The sequence below is a fragment of the Callithrix jacchus genome, chromosome 8, assembly GCF_049354715.1.
Source record: "Callithrix jacchus isolate 240 chromosome 8, calJac240_pri, whole genome shotgun sequence".
Taxonomy (NCBI): Eukaryota; Metazoa; Chordata; class Mammalia; order Primates; family Cebidae; genus Callithrix; species Callithrix jacchus.
Window position 1 is genome coordinate 32058240 of NC_133509.1, and position 15508 is coordinate 32073747.

The 15508-nt window shown below is 37.8% G+C and overlaps 1 protein-coding gene across 17 annotated transcripts in view; it reads left to right on the plus strand.

Moving 5' to 3' along the window:
* The window catches only part of GOLM2 (golgi membrane protein 2), a 130813-nt gene that overhangs the window by 56617 nt on the left and 58688 nt on the right, over positions 1 to 15508 (plus strand). For all 17 annotated transcript variants that reach the window (XR_013520917.1, XR_013520915.1, XR_013520919.1 and 14 more), the window contains exons 5-6: positions 4975 to 5119; positions 5438 to 5518. Coding sequence is in view for 11 of the 17 variants with exons in the window: in XM_054239572.2 (XP_054095547.1) it covers positions 4975 to 5119; positions 5438 to 5518 (226 nt within the window). In the remaining 6 variants the exon portion in view is untranslated. The remainder of the gene's footprint in view (positions 1 to 4974; positions 5120 to 5437; positions 5519 to 15508) is intronic.

The following is a 15508-nucleotide window of genomic DNA, read 5'->3' on the forward strand; positions in this document are numbered from 1 at the left end:
GTGTTCATAAATAAAATTTTATTGAGAAACAGCCATGCTTGTTTACTGCTTTTATGCTATAAGACCAGAAAAATTCTCAGCCCAAAGAAGACTAAGGAGACTTGAGGACTTAAATGCAGTATAATAGCCAGGCGCAGTGGTTCACACCTGTAATCCCTGCACTTTGGGAGGCCAAGGGGGTGGATCACGAGGTCAGGAGCTCAACCAACATATGGAAACCCTGTCTCTACTAAAAATACAAAAAATTAGCCAGCATGGTGGCAGCCACCTGTAATCCCAGCTACTTGGGAGATTGAGGCAAGAGAATCACTTAAACCTGGGAGGTGGAGGTTGCAGTGAGCTGAGACCATGCCACTGAACTCCGACCTGGGCAGCAGAGTGAGACTCTGTCTCAAAAATAAAAAAATAAAATAAATAAATAAATGCAGTGTAGTTTTCTGAATTGGATCCTGGAACAAAAAAGGACTTAATGGAAAAACTGGTGAAATCTAAATAAATCTGGAGTTTAGGTACTAGTAATGTACTGATACTGTTTGTTTTGTTTTGTAAATGTACCATGGTAATTATGGATGCTATGTTAACAGGATTTTAGATTTTCTGTAAATCTAAAATTATTTCAGAATAAGAAGTTTAATCTGTACTGGAGAAGGAGATGTTCGTTTACGGATAGCTGGACAAGTTCATGCTGTCCAGGCTTTAGTGCAGCTATTCCTTGAGCAAGAGTGGGCAGCCCAGCTAGCAGAAGTAAAACAGATGAGTTGATCAAAGATGCTCCCACCACTCAGCATGATAAGAGTGGAGAGCGGCAAGAAACAAGTGGAGAAATACAGTGGATGTCAACTGAAAAGACTGGTGGTACAGAAGAGAAACAATAAGGAGGAGGATGATGAAGAACTTGACCTCAATAAAGCCCTTCAGCAAGCCGGCAAACACATGGAGGATTGCATCGTGGCCTCCTACACAGCACTACTTGTAGGGTGTCTCTGCCAGGAAAGTCCAATCAATGTAACCACTGTGTGGGAATATCTGCCAGAAGGAGACTTTTCATTAATGACAGAAATGCTCAATAAATTTTTGAGCTTCATGAATCTTACTTGTGCTGTTGGAACAACTGGCCAGAAATCTATCTCTAGTGATTGAGTATTTGGAACATTGCTAGCCGCTTTCCCTTTGCTTCAGGTGCTTGGTAATGCTGGAGCTATCCTTAGACAAAGAAAAGTCGAGTCATGGAAGAAGTCCTTGAACACATACCAAGAACATTCATCAATATCATTCATGTTTGGATTTTTAAGGCCACCTGATTTCATCATCATGCATTCAGCATTTGCTAAATGACAGTTACTACATCAACTGTCATTGTAGCAAGGGAAAAGGTTCAGGCTGTTAACAATTCCATGCAGTATTTAAATACATTACTTTGGCAGAGTTTATACCCTCCCCTTGTTCTCTTGCAAGTTTTAAGGGGAAAACTTGTGCTGCTGTTAGTGCAACTGCTGTGTATGTTGAGCCACTGTTGTCATGCCCTCCAGGTGCAAAGGCAGCTTGGCTACTGAGGGTAGTGAATGTTCTGAGGACATTCTAGACAACAGCTTAGTTCCTTTTTCAGGCTCATTTGCTTTTGCTTTTTTGTTGAATGATTCCAGTCGTAAATAAAGCTTTTAATAATTCTGTGAATTTTTTGGTGGTTGTTCCCTGAACTACTGTCTATACTTAAAATTAGATGGAATCCAAAGATACAAGAGATTAATAGCATATTTTTTTTATTCTTGATTAGGTTTGGGTTAGGTTTTTTTACTTTTGAGACCACAACCATATTCAGTATCATACCATAATGTGTCATAGATATAGACAACACAAGTAACCTTTGAGGGAATATTATATAAGATGATATGCCCTGTTAAAGGAGGAAGCAAAATAGTCAAACCTGGGTAGTTTACACTTAATGCTAGGGAGGCTCTTAAAACATTAAGTTTTGAGGAAAGACTCTCTGGATATATTTTCTAATGTTCAATACAATAAATATAAGGAAGCTAAAACACCAATGTGGAATTCATGTTTTCAGATAACATGTTTATTCTTCTGTAGAGTGACAGATCAACTGCCTAAGGGCAAAGCCTTAAATTGCTGGTTTAGAGAAGACCCTTTTTTCATTCAGATTCTTTGTTCATAGAGCCGTTGTTTGAAAAACAGTTAGTGGAACACAAAACATTTTATAGATTTAATTTCACAACATTGCAAATTTTTCTTGTGTTAATTATTTTTCAGACCACTGGTTATACTTTGTTTTTTTCCTTTTTATTGATTGGGCCTGAATACAGGCTTTCTAGAGATCTTATTCATTAATACATTTTAAATACCTTTTAAGTAGTTACATCATGTTTCTTCATTGGATTTGAAAAACTTGAAGCCATAAAAATATTAGTTTGGTGTGTATTGGGGAAAATAGCTAAAAGTCTAATTTTTACTCATTTAGACTTTGTTATTTCCTTGTATAAAGTGACAAATCGGGGCTCTTGTATCAGTGCCAGCTGTAATGTTTTTAAATGCAGTGGCTGCCTTCTATTGTCTTCCTATTTTTGATAACGCAGATTGTTGGGAAATCCTTAGAAGTAACTGATTCCAGGCAAATTGTTTTCTTCGTTCTACCCACCCCAATCCCTACCCATCACCTTTTAAGAACATAGCATGCCAGTGTAATGTGGGAACCATTGAGATTGTATTTGCCTTGAGTATTAAAGCTAGCTTAGCAAAATATTTTTAAAAGCATATTGGTAAATGATACCCATAAAATTAAATTAGATATATTTTGTTTAATTTTTTTAAAATGCAAAATATATTGATAATCATTGGATTTAGGAAAAGGGACAGATTTTTGGTGAACCTGACTTGTGGCAGATGATAAGGAATATTATAAAACATTTGGATGAGAACAATCAGGGCAAACTACATTTTTCTGTTACACTGGTAATCATTTGAGAGTTGATTTAACCTCAGTGTTTAACAGTTTTTTGTTTTATTTTGTTTTTTAAATAATAACTAATTGTCAAACACTGATTGAGATGCAGATTTTGGTCGGGGGAGGTGGTGGGGGAGATAATCACTTCACCAACTGCAGTGCATTTGTGTGTTTTTAACCCTCAGAGAACTCTGCATTTTAGGGTACTTGAGGCTGACTTGCATGCAGATTAAAGTTTTAAGGTAACCTTTTTTTCCATTGTAAATATTTCTGTAAGTACCACCAATTGGAAATTAGAACAGTAGAGTACTTTTCTGAATCCAATCCTATTTTTATTTTATACATTATTTCTTAGCTGTGATCTTTGGAGCAGAAGCCAACAGCAGGAAAAAATAGTTTGTATCAGTTTCATGAAGTATGTCTTTGGGTTTTTGTAAATAATTTTAACTCAAATTGCTACTTTCAATACAAAAAAAAAAAAGAATAAGAAGTTTATTTAAAAAACAATCAGGAAGCCCCCTAACCAGATCATAAATATTGCATCTAGAAAGGCATCTTATTTTATTAATATTAATATTGTCCATTCGTAGAAAGGTATTATACAAAATGCATTAAAGGGACATTTTTGTTAACTATTTCCAGTGGAAAAGTATTTTTGAATGGTAGCTTGTTGACTTTTAATTTTGTTCAATATTTGCTTCATCCAATCTGCAAAAGAGTGAAGAGTAACTATAGCAATAGCCTTATGAGATAGCATTATAGTGAAGATGCACAGATTCAAGATGGCTGCTCCGCTTGTGCCTCATGGATTTCTCACCCTTGGCATTCATATTGATATGTTCAAAAATTTCAGTTTATCATTTCATTAGTCTATGATTAAGCTATCAGAATTGATTACAGCTTACCAACTTGCCAGAAAATGTGGGATTTGGAGTCAAAAAGACTTGTTAGAATTCCTTCTTCACAGTTCTCTAGCTTTGTGACTTTAGACAAACCGCTTAACTTTTTAAAGCCTCAGTTTTATTTTGTTTTTCTCAGAACTGTCTGCTTATGGCTGCTAAAGCACAGATATGAAAGAAATTTGGAAACTATGAAGCACGATGCAAATATTTGTTGTTGATTTTATCTGCCAGGGCACTGAAATACCTATACCTGATTGTCAGAGTACCTTTCTCCTTTACTGTGACACACTCCGAAGCTTTGGCTTTTGTTTTTCCAGATTCCATATAGATTTTTTATACTATTTTTGTAATATTACTAATAATTACATTTCATACTGCTTTAGAGTTTAAAAAGCATTTATAGATGCATTAAATATTGACTATAGGGATTTATATGGCATCCCAAGCATGTGTACTTGACTTCTTGCTACTCCCAATTTTCCATGGAGGCAAACTTAATACCGGTCCACCAAGAGAATTAAGTTAGGCCTAACCATATACGTGAAGATTCACATTTCTAAGAAGATGCTAGGTTAGGAACAGGTTGGAGGAAGCACTGACCTGTTTATTGTCCTGCCATTACTTTCTGTGCTTTGGTGCCAACACATTTAGGAATAAAATTGCCTGTTTTTTACCCTTGCTCTTGAAGAAGTGCCTGTCTGCCAGTTTCCTCCTTTCTGCCATCCTGCTTCATTTCTACATATGCTTACAGAGTACCCACTCTGTCCATAGCACCCAGGATAATGCCCAATTGTAGGCCATCAAGGCAACCGACATTGCTCAGCAAGCTGTCTTGCAGAATCACATACCTCAGCATAGCCAAATAGTTACCTCTGCCTACCAAACTGTTCATTTACTGTAACTAGAGACTTTCAATAGTGTTGTTCTTTGACTTTTTACCAGGTATAAAAACTGCACAGAAAATAATGTTCCCACATCTCCAATTGTTCATTATTTGAACCCATGGAATATGTTTTACAAAATGAACTGTTTGAGAACATTTAATTAATAGTTGTGTCAGTGGTTTAACAATTTGCATTGAAAAATATTTATTGTTATCAAATCTTTATCTAACAGCAAGAGACCCACAAGGTTCAATCAAACAATGGAAAAGAATTGGGTATAAACGATCAAGTAGTATCTAAAAATATTCCAAAAGTAGCTGAGAATGTTGCAGATAAGAATGAAGAACCCTCAAGCAATCATATTCCACATGGGAAAGGTATTACTACTATTTTGTTTTGTATTAATAGGATATTGACTTTTTCTTCCTATTTTGAAGTAAATATTTTCAATCATAAAATTGTTTGATTTTAATTCACACATGATTAGGTGTCTGCATTGTTTCAAATTTGGATCCTTTGGTAGAAGAGAAAAAAGAATAAGTTATTTTAGAGTTACAGCTGTGTCCAAAGCAAGATATAAAGATGTTCAGTTGATGTAGCCTATTGCTTTTAGAAACTGATTGTTACATTCCTTCAAAACATTTTCAAATTATGTAAAAAAAAATTGTACAATTCTCTTTTTGTTACTTGGGCAGAACAAATCAAAAGAGGTGGTGATGCAGGGATGCCTGGAATAGAAGAGAATGACCTAGCAAAAGTTGATGATCTTCCCCCTGGTAAGTAAAAATTCTGAGAGAATTCAACTAAAGTGATGATAATACTTTTTACTTTTCATGTTACCCCATTATCTTTTTGGGTAACACTTAGAAAAGTCACAGATCTCTAGACGATTGATATTTCTAGTTAATTAAGTACCCATTAATTGCCAGGACTTTTTTGGATACACTTGTATAAAATTTTTTGCTAAGATATATGAAATACTTGTTTTTGCCTTGATAAGAATCAGTTATATTTGAATCTTTTCTTCATGACTCAGAGTTTTTGCTATGACAGTTGTGCTATATAGAGTCATTTATATTTACTAAAAGTTTGCATGGCTCTTTTCTTTTCTACCAAATGTGCCCAGATTCCTGTGTTAATGGTATGCTTTAATATGGCATAGTAATACCCTAATAAGAGTTATTTAGTTTTAAGGGCTTGGCTTTTCCTTTTAGTGAATTATCCCACAGTTTAGGATAGTTTACATTTTTTTATTCTTCTTTTCTGGCCACTTCTGTTCATTGTATATCTATTCCCTCTTTAATGTGTCTGCTTCTTACCCATTTTCACTTGAAGTCCTGATCCCACTTGAAGTTCTGATCCCAGGATTTCACTTGAAGTCCTGATCCTTCATTTTTTCCCCTTCATGTCTCTTCTTTGTTTTTCTTGCCATATCTATGTTTCTTTGCTATTAATGGTGCTCCTTCCTGCTGACTCCAATTTTTTATGCTAGAAAAATCAGAAATTAGCAGCATGCTTCTGTTGCTTTTGGCTGGTTTTATTTCTTCTCAATCTCAGTAATTAGTTCTCTAATTATAGCTAGTTGTACATGACTGAAATTGCTAAATGTTTAGACCAAATAAATGAAGTATTGGTCCTTTTCTTTATATAGATTTGTTGTCTTCTGAAATTCTTATGTGTGTCCAATTCATAGCGTATTCCCCTAAAATAAAGGTAAGGACAAACGCAGTAACATGAATTTGAAAATGAAGAATCAGAATTACCAAGCTTTGTTTGTAAGGCAGTGAAGTAGTCAAGTGATTTTTTTAAAAATTATTTATTTATTTATTTTGAGATTCAGTCTCGCTCTGTCACCCAGGCTGGAGTGCTGTGGTGTGATCTTGGCTCACTGCAACCTCCGCCTCCCAGGTTCAAGCAATTCTCCTGTCTCAGCCTCCTGAGTAGCTGGAACTACAGGCATACACCACCATGCCCAGCTACTTTTTGTATTTTTAGTAGAGACGGGGCTTTACCATGTTGGCTGGAATGACTCGATCTCCTGATCTGGTGATCCACTGATATGCCCACCTCAGCCTTCCAAGTGCTAGGATTACAGGCGTGAGACACCGTGCCGGCCTCAAAAAAAAATAATTCTTTAAAAACATTAAAGAGAGGCAGTTTACCTTTTTTTCCCCTTCTTTTCTGGCCATTTCTGTTTATTTTATGTCTCTTTCCTCCTTACTATGTCTGCTTCTTATCCATTTTCACTTGAAGGCCTGACATAAATACATTTTAAAAAATATTAGTCACATAATGTCTACACTCAGAACTCAGTGGAATTAAACTGAAAATCAATAGCAGAAAGATAGGCTCTCTGCTCCTTCTATGAAATAAAGGACTACATCTCATGCAGCACTAGCCATGTCCCTGAGACATGGTGAAATTGAAGATTGTAGTAAACAGATTTGGCTGTTCTAGGCATCTGGTCACCTGGGCTGCTTTTAACTCTGTCAAAGTGGGTATTGTCATCAGTGACCATTTCACTGACTTCAACTACATGGTCTACGTGTTCCAGTATGATTCCACTAATGCCAAGTTCCATGGCACTATCAAGGCTGAGAATCAGAGGTTTGTCGTCAGTGGAAATCCTATCACCATCTTCCAGGAGCAGGATCCCACTAAAATCAAATGGGGTGATACTGGTACTGATTGTGTTGTGGAGTCAACTGGTGTCTTCACTACCTTGGTTATGGCTGGTACTCATTTAGAAGTGGGAGCCAAAGAGTCATCATCTCTGCTCCCTCTGATCCCCTGTCTGTGATGGGCATGAACCATGAGAAGTACAAAAGCAACCTCACAGTTATCAGCATTCCCTCCTGGGCCACCAACTGCTTAGCATCTCTGACCAAGATCATCCATGACAACTCTGGCATCATGGAGGGATTCATGACCACAGTCCATGCCATCACTGCCACCCAGGAGACCTATAGATGGCTCTTCTGGGAAATTGTGACGTGATGATTGTGGGGCTCTGTAGAACATTATTCCTGCATCTACTGGCACTTCCAAGGCTGTGAGCAAGGACATCCCCAAGCCAAATGGAGAGATCACTGGCACCTCATCCCTACCACCTGTGTGTTAATTATGGACCTGACCTGCTGTCTGGATAACCTGCCAAATATGATGACATCAAGAAGACAGCGAAGCAGGCATTGGAAGGTCCTTTCAAGGGCACACTGGGCTACACTGAACACCAAGTTGTCCCCTGTGACTTCAATGGTGACACTCTTCCACCTTCAATTCTGGAGCTAGCATTGCCCTCACCAACCACTTTTTCAAGTTAATTTCTTAGTATGACAATGACTTTGGCTATAGCAATGGGATAGTGTACCTCATGGTCCACATGGCCTCCAATGAGTAACAGCCCTCTGGACCACAAGCCCTAGTGACAGCACGAGAGAAAAAGAGAGGTTCTCAGCTGCTAAGAAGTTCCTGCCACATTCTATCCGCCACCACACCAAGAATCTCCACTCTACCACAGTTTTCATGCCATATCCTCTGAAGAATGGGAGGGCCCTAGAGAGCCCCACCTTGTCATGTACCATCAGTAAAGTCTTCTGTACTCAGCCAAAAATAAAATAAAATAAAATAATAGAAAAATAACTGGAAAATCCCAAAATATGTGGAGATTAAACAACTACTTCTGATTAATGCATGGATCAAAGAAGAAATCTTAAGAGAAATTTAAAAATATTTTGAACTAACTGAAAATGAAAACATTATTTATCAAACTTTATAGGATCCAGTGAAAGTCATGCTTAGAGGGAAATGTATAGCAGTGAATGCAAATGTTAGAAGAGGGTCAGCCAGGCATGATGGCTCACGCCTGTAATCCCAGCACTTTGGGGGGCCGAGGCGGGTGGATCATCAGGTCAGGAGATCGAGACCATCCTGGCCAACATGGTGAAACCCCGTCTCTACTAAAACATACAAAAATTAGCTGGGCGCGGTGGTGTGTGCCTGTGGTCCCAGCTACTTGGGAGGCTGAGGCAGGAGAATTGCATGAACCTGGGAGGTGGAGGTTACAATGAGCCGATACTGCACCACTGTACTCAAGCCTGGTGCCTGGCAACAGAGGGAAACTCTGTCTCAAAAAAAAAAAGAAAAGAAAAGAAGAAAGGTCTAAAATCAATAATTTAAGTTTCCACCTTAGAAAACTGGGGAAAAAAAGGCAAATTAGGCTGGGTGCAGTGGCTTACATTGTAAGCCCAACAGTTTGGGAGGCTGAGGTGGGTGGATCACCTGAGGTCAGGAGTTCAAGACCAGCCTAGGCAACATGGTGAAACCCTGTCTCTACTAAAAATACAAAAATTAGCCAGGTGTGGTGGTGGGCGCCTATAATCCCAGCTACTGGAGAGGCTAAGACAGGAGAACTGCTTGAACCTGGGAGACAGAGGTTGCAGTGAGCCAAAATCACACCACTGCAATCCAGCCTGGGCAACAAATTACAAAACTCCATCCCAAAAAAACTGCAAATTAAATCCAAAGTAAGCAGCAGAAAAGACATAATAAAATTAGAGCAGAAGTCAGTAAAATTAAAACCAGGAAATCAGTAGAGAAAATCAATGAAACCAATAGCTGGTTCTTTGACAATATTAATAAAAATGTGTAAGCCTCTAGCAAGGCTAAGAGAAAAAGAGAGGACACAGATTATTTCTGTTAGAAATGAAAGAGGATTATTACTACAGATTCCAGGGACATTAAAAGGAAAATAAAGGAATACTATGAACAGCTCTATACCTACCAATTTGATAATTTAGGTGAACTGACCAATTCCTTGAGAGACACAGTCTGCCAACTCTACAAAAAGATAATCTGAGTAGATTTATATCTGTTAAATAAATTGAATAAATAATAACCTTCCAAAGGAGGAAGCACCAGGCACAGATGGGTTTGCTGGCAAATTCTACCAAACATTAAAAAAGAAATTATACCAGTTATCTACAGTCTCTTTCAGAATATAGAAGCAGAAGGAATACTTCCTAATTTATTCTATGATGCCATTGCTGTGTCAGTACCAAAACCAGAGAAAGTCACTACTATAGACCAAATGCCTTATGATCTTAGATGATAGAAAATTTTTTGCATCTTAGATACAAAAATTCTCAATGAAATATTAGCAAATTGAATCCAACAATGTATAAAAGAATTTGGCCAGGAGCTGTGGTTCACGCCTGTAATCCCAGCACTTTGGGACACCAAGGCAGGCAGATCACAAGGTAAGGAGATCGAGCCCATCCTGGCCAACATAGTGAAACCCCATCTCTACTAAAAAAAAAATACAAAAATTAACTGGTGCGTGCCTGGTGGTGCGTGCCTGTAATCCCAGCTACTCGGGAGGCTGAGGCAGGAGAATCGCTTGAATCAAGGAGTCGGGTTGCAGTGAGCCTAGATCATGCCACTGTAACTCTAGCCTGGAAATAGAGGGAGACTCTGTTGCAAAAAAAAAAAAGAAAGAAAGAAAGAAAGAATTATTGTCTGGGCATAGTGGCTCATGCCTGTAATCCCAAGACTTTGGGAGGCTAAGGTGGGCAGATTGCTTGAGCTCATGAGTTCAAGACTAGCCTGAGCAACATGGCGAAAACACATCTCTACAAAAAAATACGAAAACTAGCCAGGTTTGGTGGCACATGCCTGTGGTCCCAGCTACTCAGGAGGCTTAGTTGGGAGGATTGGTTGAGCCCAGGAGGTTGAGGCTACAGTGAGATCACACCATTGCCTAGGTGACAGCAAGACCCTGTCCACCCACCCCTCCAAAAAAGAAAAAAGTATATCACAACCAAGTGGGATTTATCCCAGATATGCAAATCTGGTTTAATAATAAATCAAATAATGTGATTCATCATATCAGCAGACTAAAAAAGAAAAATTACATGATTATATCAGTGATTTTTATAATGCAGAAAAAGCATTTGGCAAAATCCAAAACTCATTCATGTGAAAAGCAATTAACTAGGAATACAGGGACTCTTTCTCAATTTGATACAGAATTATCTACACAAAAATGTACAACTAATACCATACTTAGTAATGATAAACTAGAAGTTTTCCTACCAAGATCATTAACAAGGCAAGGATGTGCCTTCTTACCACTCCTTTTTGATATTATGCTAGAAGTCTTAGCTAGTATAATAAGGCAGGAAAGGGAAATAAAAGTTAAACACATTGGAAAGAAGAAGCAAGAATTAAAACTCTCTTTGTTCACAGATGTCATTATTATCTTCTATGTAGAAAACCCAAAAGAACTGACAAAAACACTCCTGGAACTAGTAAATGATTACAGAAGGGTTGCAGGACATAAGGTTAATATATAAAAGTTAATCACTTTCCTATATAACAGCAGTCAACAAGTAGAATTTGGAATTAAAAACACAATACCATTTATATTAATACTTTCAAAATTCAGTTATTTAGGCATAAATTTAATAAAATATGTAAAGGTCTATATAAGAAAATCTATAGAACTCTAAGGAATGAACTCAAGAATTAAATAAATGGAGAGAGATTTCAGATTCACGGATAGGAAGACTCAATATTGTCAAAATGTCAGTTCCTCAGAGTGTGATTTATAGAATGATGTGATCCAAGTCAAAAGCCCAGCAAGTTATTTCATGGATATTGACAAACTAATTCCAATTTTTATATAGAGAGGCATGCCAGGCATAGCGGCTCACCCCTGTAATCCCCAGTACTTTAGGAGGCCGAGGCAGGCAGATCATTTGAGGCCAGGAGTTTGAGACCAGCCTGGCCAACATGGTGAGGCCCTGTCTCTACTGAAAATACAAAAAGTAGCTGGTGTATACACACCTGTAATCCCAGTTACTGAGGAGGCTAAGGCACGAGAGTCGCTTAAACCCAGGAGGCAGAGGTTGTTGCAGTGAGCCATGATTACACGACTGCACTACAGCCTGGGCAACAGAGCAAGATCCTGTCTCTAAAAAAAGGAAAAAAAGAAAACAACTTTATAAAAAAATGGACCAAAGACCTAAACAGACACCTCACCAAAGAAGGCATAAAAATGGCAAATAAATATATGAAAAGATGCTCCACATCATGTGTCATCAGGGAAATGCAAATTAAAACAACAATGAGATACCACTACAGTAGATTTTGGCCTATTAGAATGGCCAAGTTTTGTGAGAATGCAAAATGGTCAGTCACTTGGGAAGACAGTTTGGCAGCTTCTTCAAAACTAAACATAGTTTGACCATATGATCCTGAAATTCTACTCTGGTATCTATTGAAGAGTTAAAAACTTACATCCATACAGTAGCCTGCACATAAATGTTTATAGAAGATTTATTCATAATTGCCAAAACTTGAAAACAACCAAGATGATCTTTAGTAGTCAATGGATAAACTGTGGTACCTCTGGACAATGGAATATTATTTAGCACTGAAAGTAAATGAGATACTAAGACATGAAAAGGCTTGGAGAAAGCCAGGTGTTGGGGGTTCATGCCTGCAATCCCAGCACATTGGGAGGCTAAAGTGGACAGATTGCTTGAGCCCAGCAGTTGAAGAAGATCAGCCTTCACAATACAGCAAAACCCCATCTCTACAGAGAATACAAAAATTAGCTGAGTGTCGTGGTGTGTGACTGTAATCTCAGCTACCCAGGAGGGGCTGAAGTGAGAAAATTAACTAATCCTGGGAAGTTGAGGCTGCAGTGAGCTGTGATTGTCCAGCCTGGGTGATGGAGTAAGACCCTGTGTCAAAAAACAAAGAAGACTTGGAATAAATTAAATGCATATTACTAAATAAAAGAAGCCAATCTGAAAAGGCTACATACTATATAGTAGCAACTATAGACATTCTGGAATAGAAAAAATTGTGGAGACACTAAAATGCAATTAAAAAATTAGTAGTTGCAAGGGGATTAGAGAGAGAGAGAGATGACTAGGCAGAGCACAGAAGATTTTTAGGGAGGTGAAATGCTCTGATACTATAATGGGGAGACATGTCATTATACATTTGTCCAAACCCATAGAATGTACAACACCAACAATGAGCTCTAATGTAAATTAGGAACCTTGGGTAATTAGATTGTGCCAGTGTAGGTTCATCAGTTTTAACAAATGTACCACTCTGGTAGGGGGTGTTAATAATTGAGGAGGCTATCCATATATGGGAGCAGTAGGTGTATGGAATGTTTTTCTACCTTCCTGTCAGTTTTGTTGTGAACTTAAAACTGATGTAAGTCTTTAAAAAACAAAGAGAGGCCAGGCTCATGCCTGTAATCCCAGCACTTTGTGAGGCTGAGACGGGAGGATCACTTGATTCCAGGAGTTTGAGATCAGTCTAGACAACATAATATGAGACAGAAAAAAATACCAAAATTAGCCATGCATGGTGGCACATGCCTGTAGTCCCAGCTACTTGGGAGGCTGAGGTGAGAGAATCACTTGAGCACGGGGAATTTACGCTGCAGTAAACTGTGATGGCACCATTTTATTCCAGCCTGGTCAACAGAATGTGACTTTGGTGAACAAAAGTAAAATTAAAGGGAAGTAATTATAGTGATATGTGAGAGGAGGAAAAAAGATAGGAAGATTATGTCTTAAGGCCAGGTACAGCGGCTCACACCTGTAATTCCTACAGTTTGGGAGGCCGAAGTGAGAAGATTGCTTGCGGCCAGAAATCCAAGGATACAGTGTGCTATAATCATGTCACTGTACAACTGTACTTCGGTCTAGGCAACAGAACAAGACCCTGTCAAAAAAAAAAGATTATGTTTTAAGGAAGCATTGTAGTTAATCATTTCTATTTTTGGTAGAGATTATTTTTCTAAAAGCACTCTCAGGCAAAAATCTAAGTTATAAAAATTTTAAAATCATAAATTAGTCTCGATATTAAAATTGTAATTAAAATTTTTTCTTAGCTATCTTATAAAACAGACATCAGCAAACTACCAGGTGGCCACTTGTTTTAATAAATAAAATTTTACTGAAATATAGACATACTCATTTGTTTATATATTGCCTATGGCTGCTTTTTTGCTAGAACAGCTGAATTTAGTAAGGCCCACAAGCCTGAAACACTTACTATCTGGCCCTTTAAGAAAAAGTTTTCAGCTGGGTGTGGTGGCTCACATCTGTAATCCCAGCACTTTGGGAGGCTGAGGCAGGCAGATGATCTGAGATCAGGAGTTTGAGACCAGCCTGACCAACATGGTGAAACCCCATCTCTACTAAAAATACAAAAAAAAAAAAAAATTTACCTGGGCTCAGTGGCGGACACCTGTAATCCCAGCTACTCAGGAAGCTGAGACAGGAGAATCGCTTGAACCGGGGAAGCAAGGTTGCAATGAGCCAAGATCATGCCACTGCACTCCAGCGTGGACGTCAGAGTAAGACTCTGTCTCAAGAAAAAGTTTTCATATCCCTGTTATAAAGGAAACTTGAATCCTTCCTATAGATTAAAATTCCTACTTTGATTATCATTTCCCCTCGGCCTGAAGAACTTCCTTTAACATTTCAAGAAGTGCAGGTCTTCTAGTGTGAATTTTTCAACTTGTTTATCTGAAAATATCTTTATTTCATCTTCATTTTTGAAGGCTATTTTTGCCAGATATAGAAATGTAGGCTGATGGGTTGAGGGCATTCATTCAGCATGTTCAAGATGCAGTTTCAACTATCTCCTGGCCTCCACTGTTTCTAAGTCAACCATCTTTCTTTTGTTCTCTTTTGTTAGTGTATATTTTTTCTCTAGATGCTTTTAAGATTTTCCCTTTATCTTTAATTTTTATCAATTTGACTAAGATGTGCCTTTGTATGGTTTTTTTTTTTTGTATTTATCCTGCTTAGGGTTCTCTGAGGTTCTTAGATTTGTGGGTTGATGCTTTTCACCAAATTTGGAAATTTCAGCATTTATTCAGGTCAAGTATTATTCAAATTTTAAAATTCTTTTTTTTATCCTTCTAAGACTCAAGTTATATACTTACTTACTTATTTATGATGGAGTATCGCTTTGTTACCCATGCTGAGGTGTACTGGTGTGATACTGGCTTACTGCAACCTCTGCCTCCTGGGTTCAGGTGATCCTCCCACCTAAGACTCCCAAGTAGCTGGAATAACAGGCGTGTATCACTATGCCCAGCAATTTTTTTTTCTTGTATTTTTTAGTAGAGATGGGGTTTCACCATGTTGGCCAGGCTGGTTTCAAACTCCTAACCTCAAGTAATCTGCCCCTCTCAACCTCCCAAAGTGCTGGGATTATAGGCATGAGCCACCGTGCTCTGCTGAGTTGCATACATTTTAGACTGCTTGATATTATCCCACACACCACTGAAGTTCTGTTTAGTATTTTTGTAATACCTTTTCTCCTTCAGTTTGTTTAATGTCTTTGATTTGTCTTCAAATTCATTGACCCCATTTTTGACAGTGTTTAGTCTGCTTTTAAGCCCATTCAGTATATATTTCATTTTAGATGTCGTACTTTCAATTCCAGGAGTTCCATTTGGTTCTTTTTTTACTTCCCATTTCTCTACCAGATGTTCCCACATTTTTCTTTAAATCCTTGAACATATATATACACACCCACACACATATATACATATACAGGCATATGTGTACACATATGCATATATACATACATATATATATAAACAGTTGTTCATAAGGTCTTGTCTGCTAATTTTCACAAGTTGATCCCTCTCCATTTGTTTCTGTTGATTCCTTTTTTTCTTTTTTTTTTTTTTGAGACAGAGTTTCCCTCTTGTTACCCAG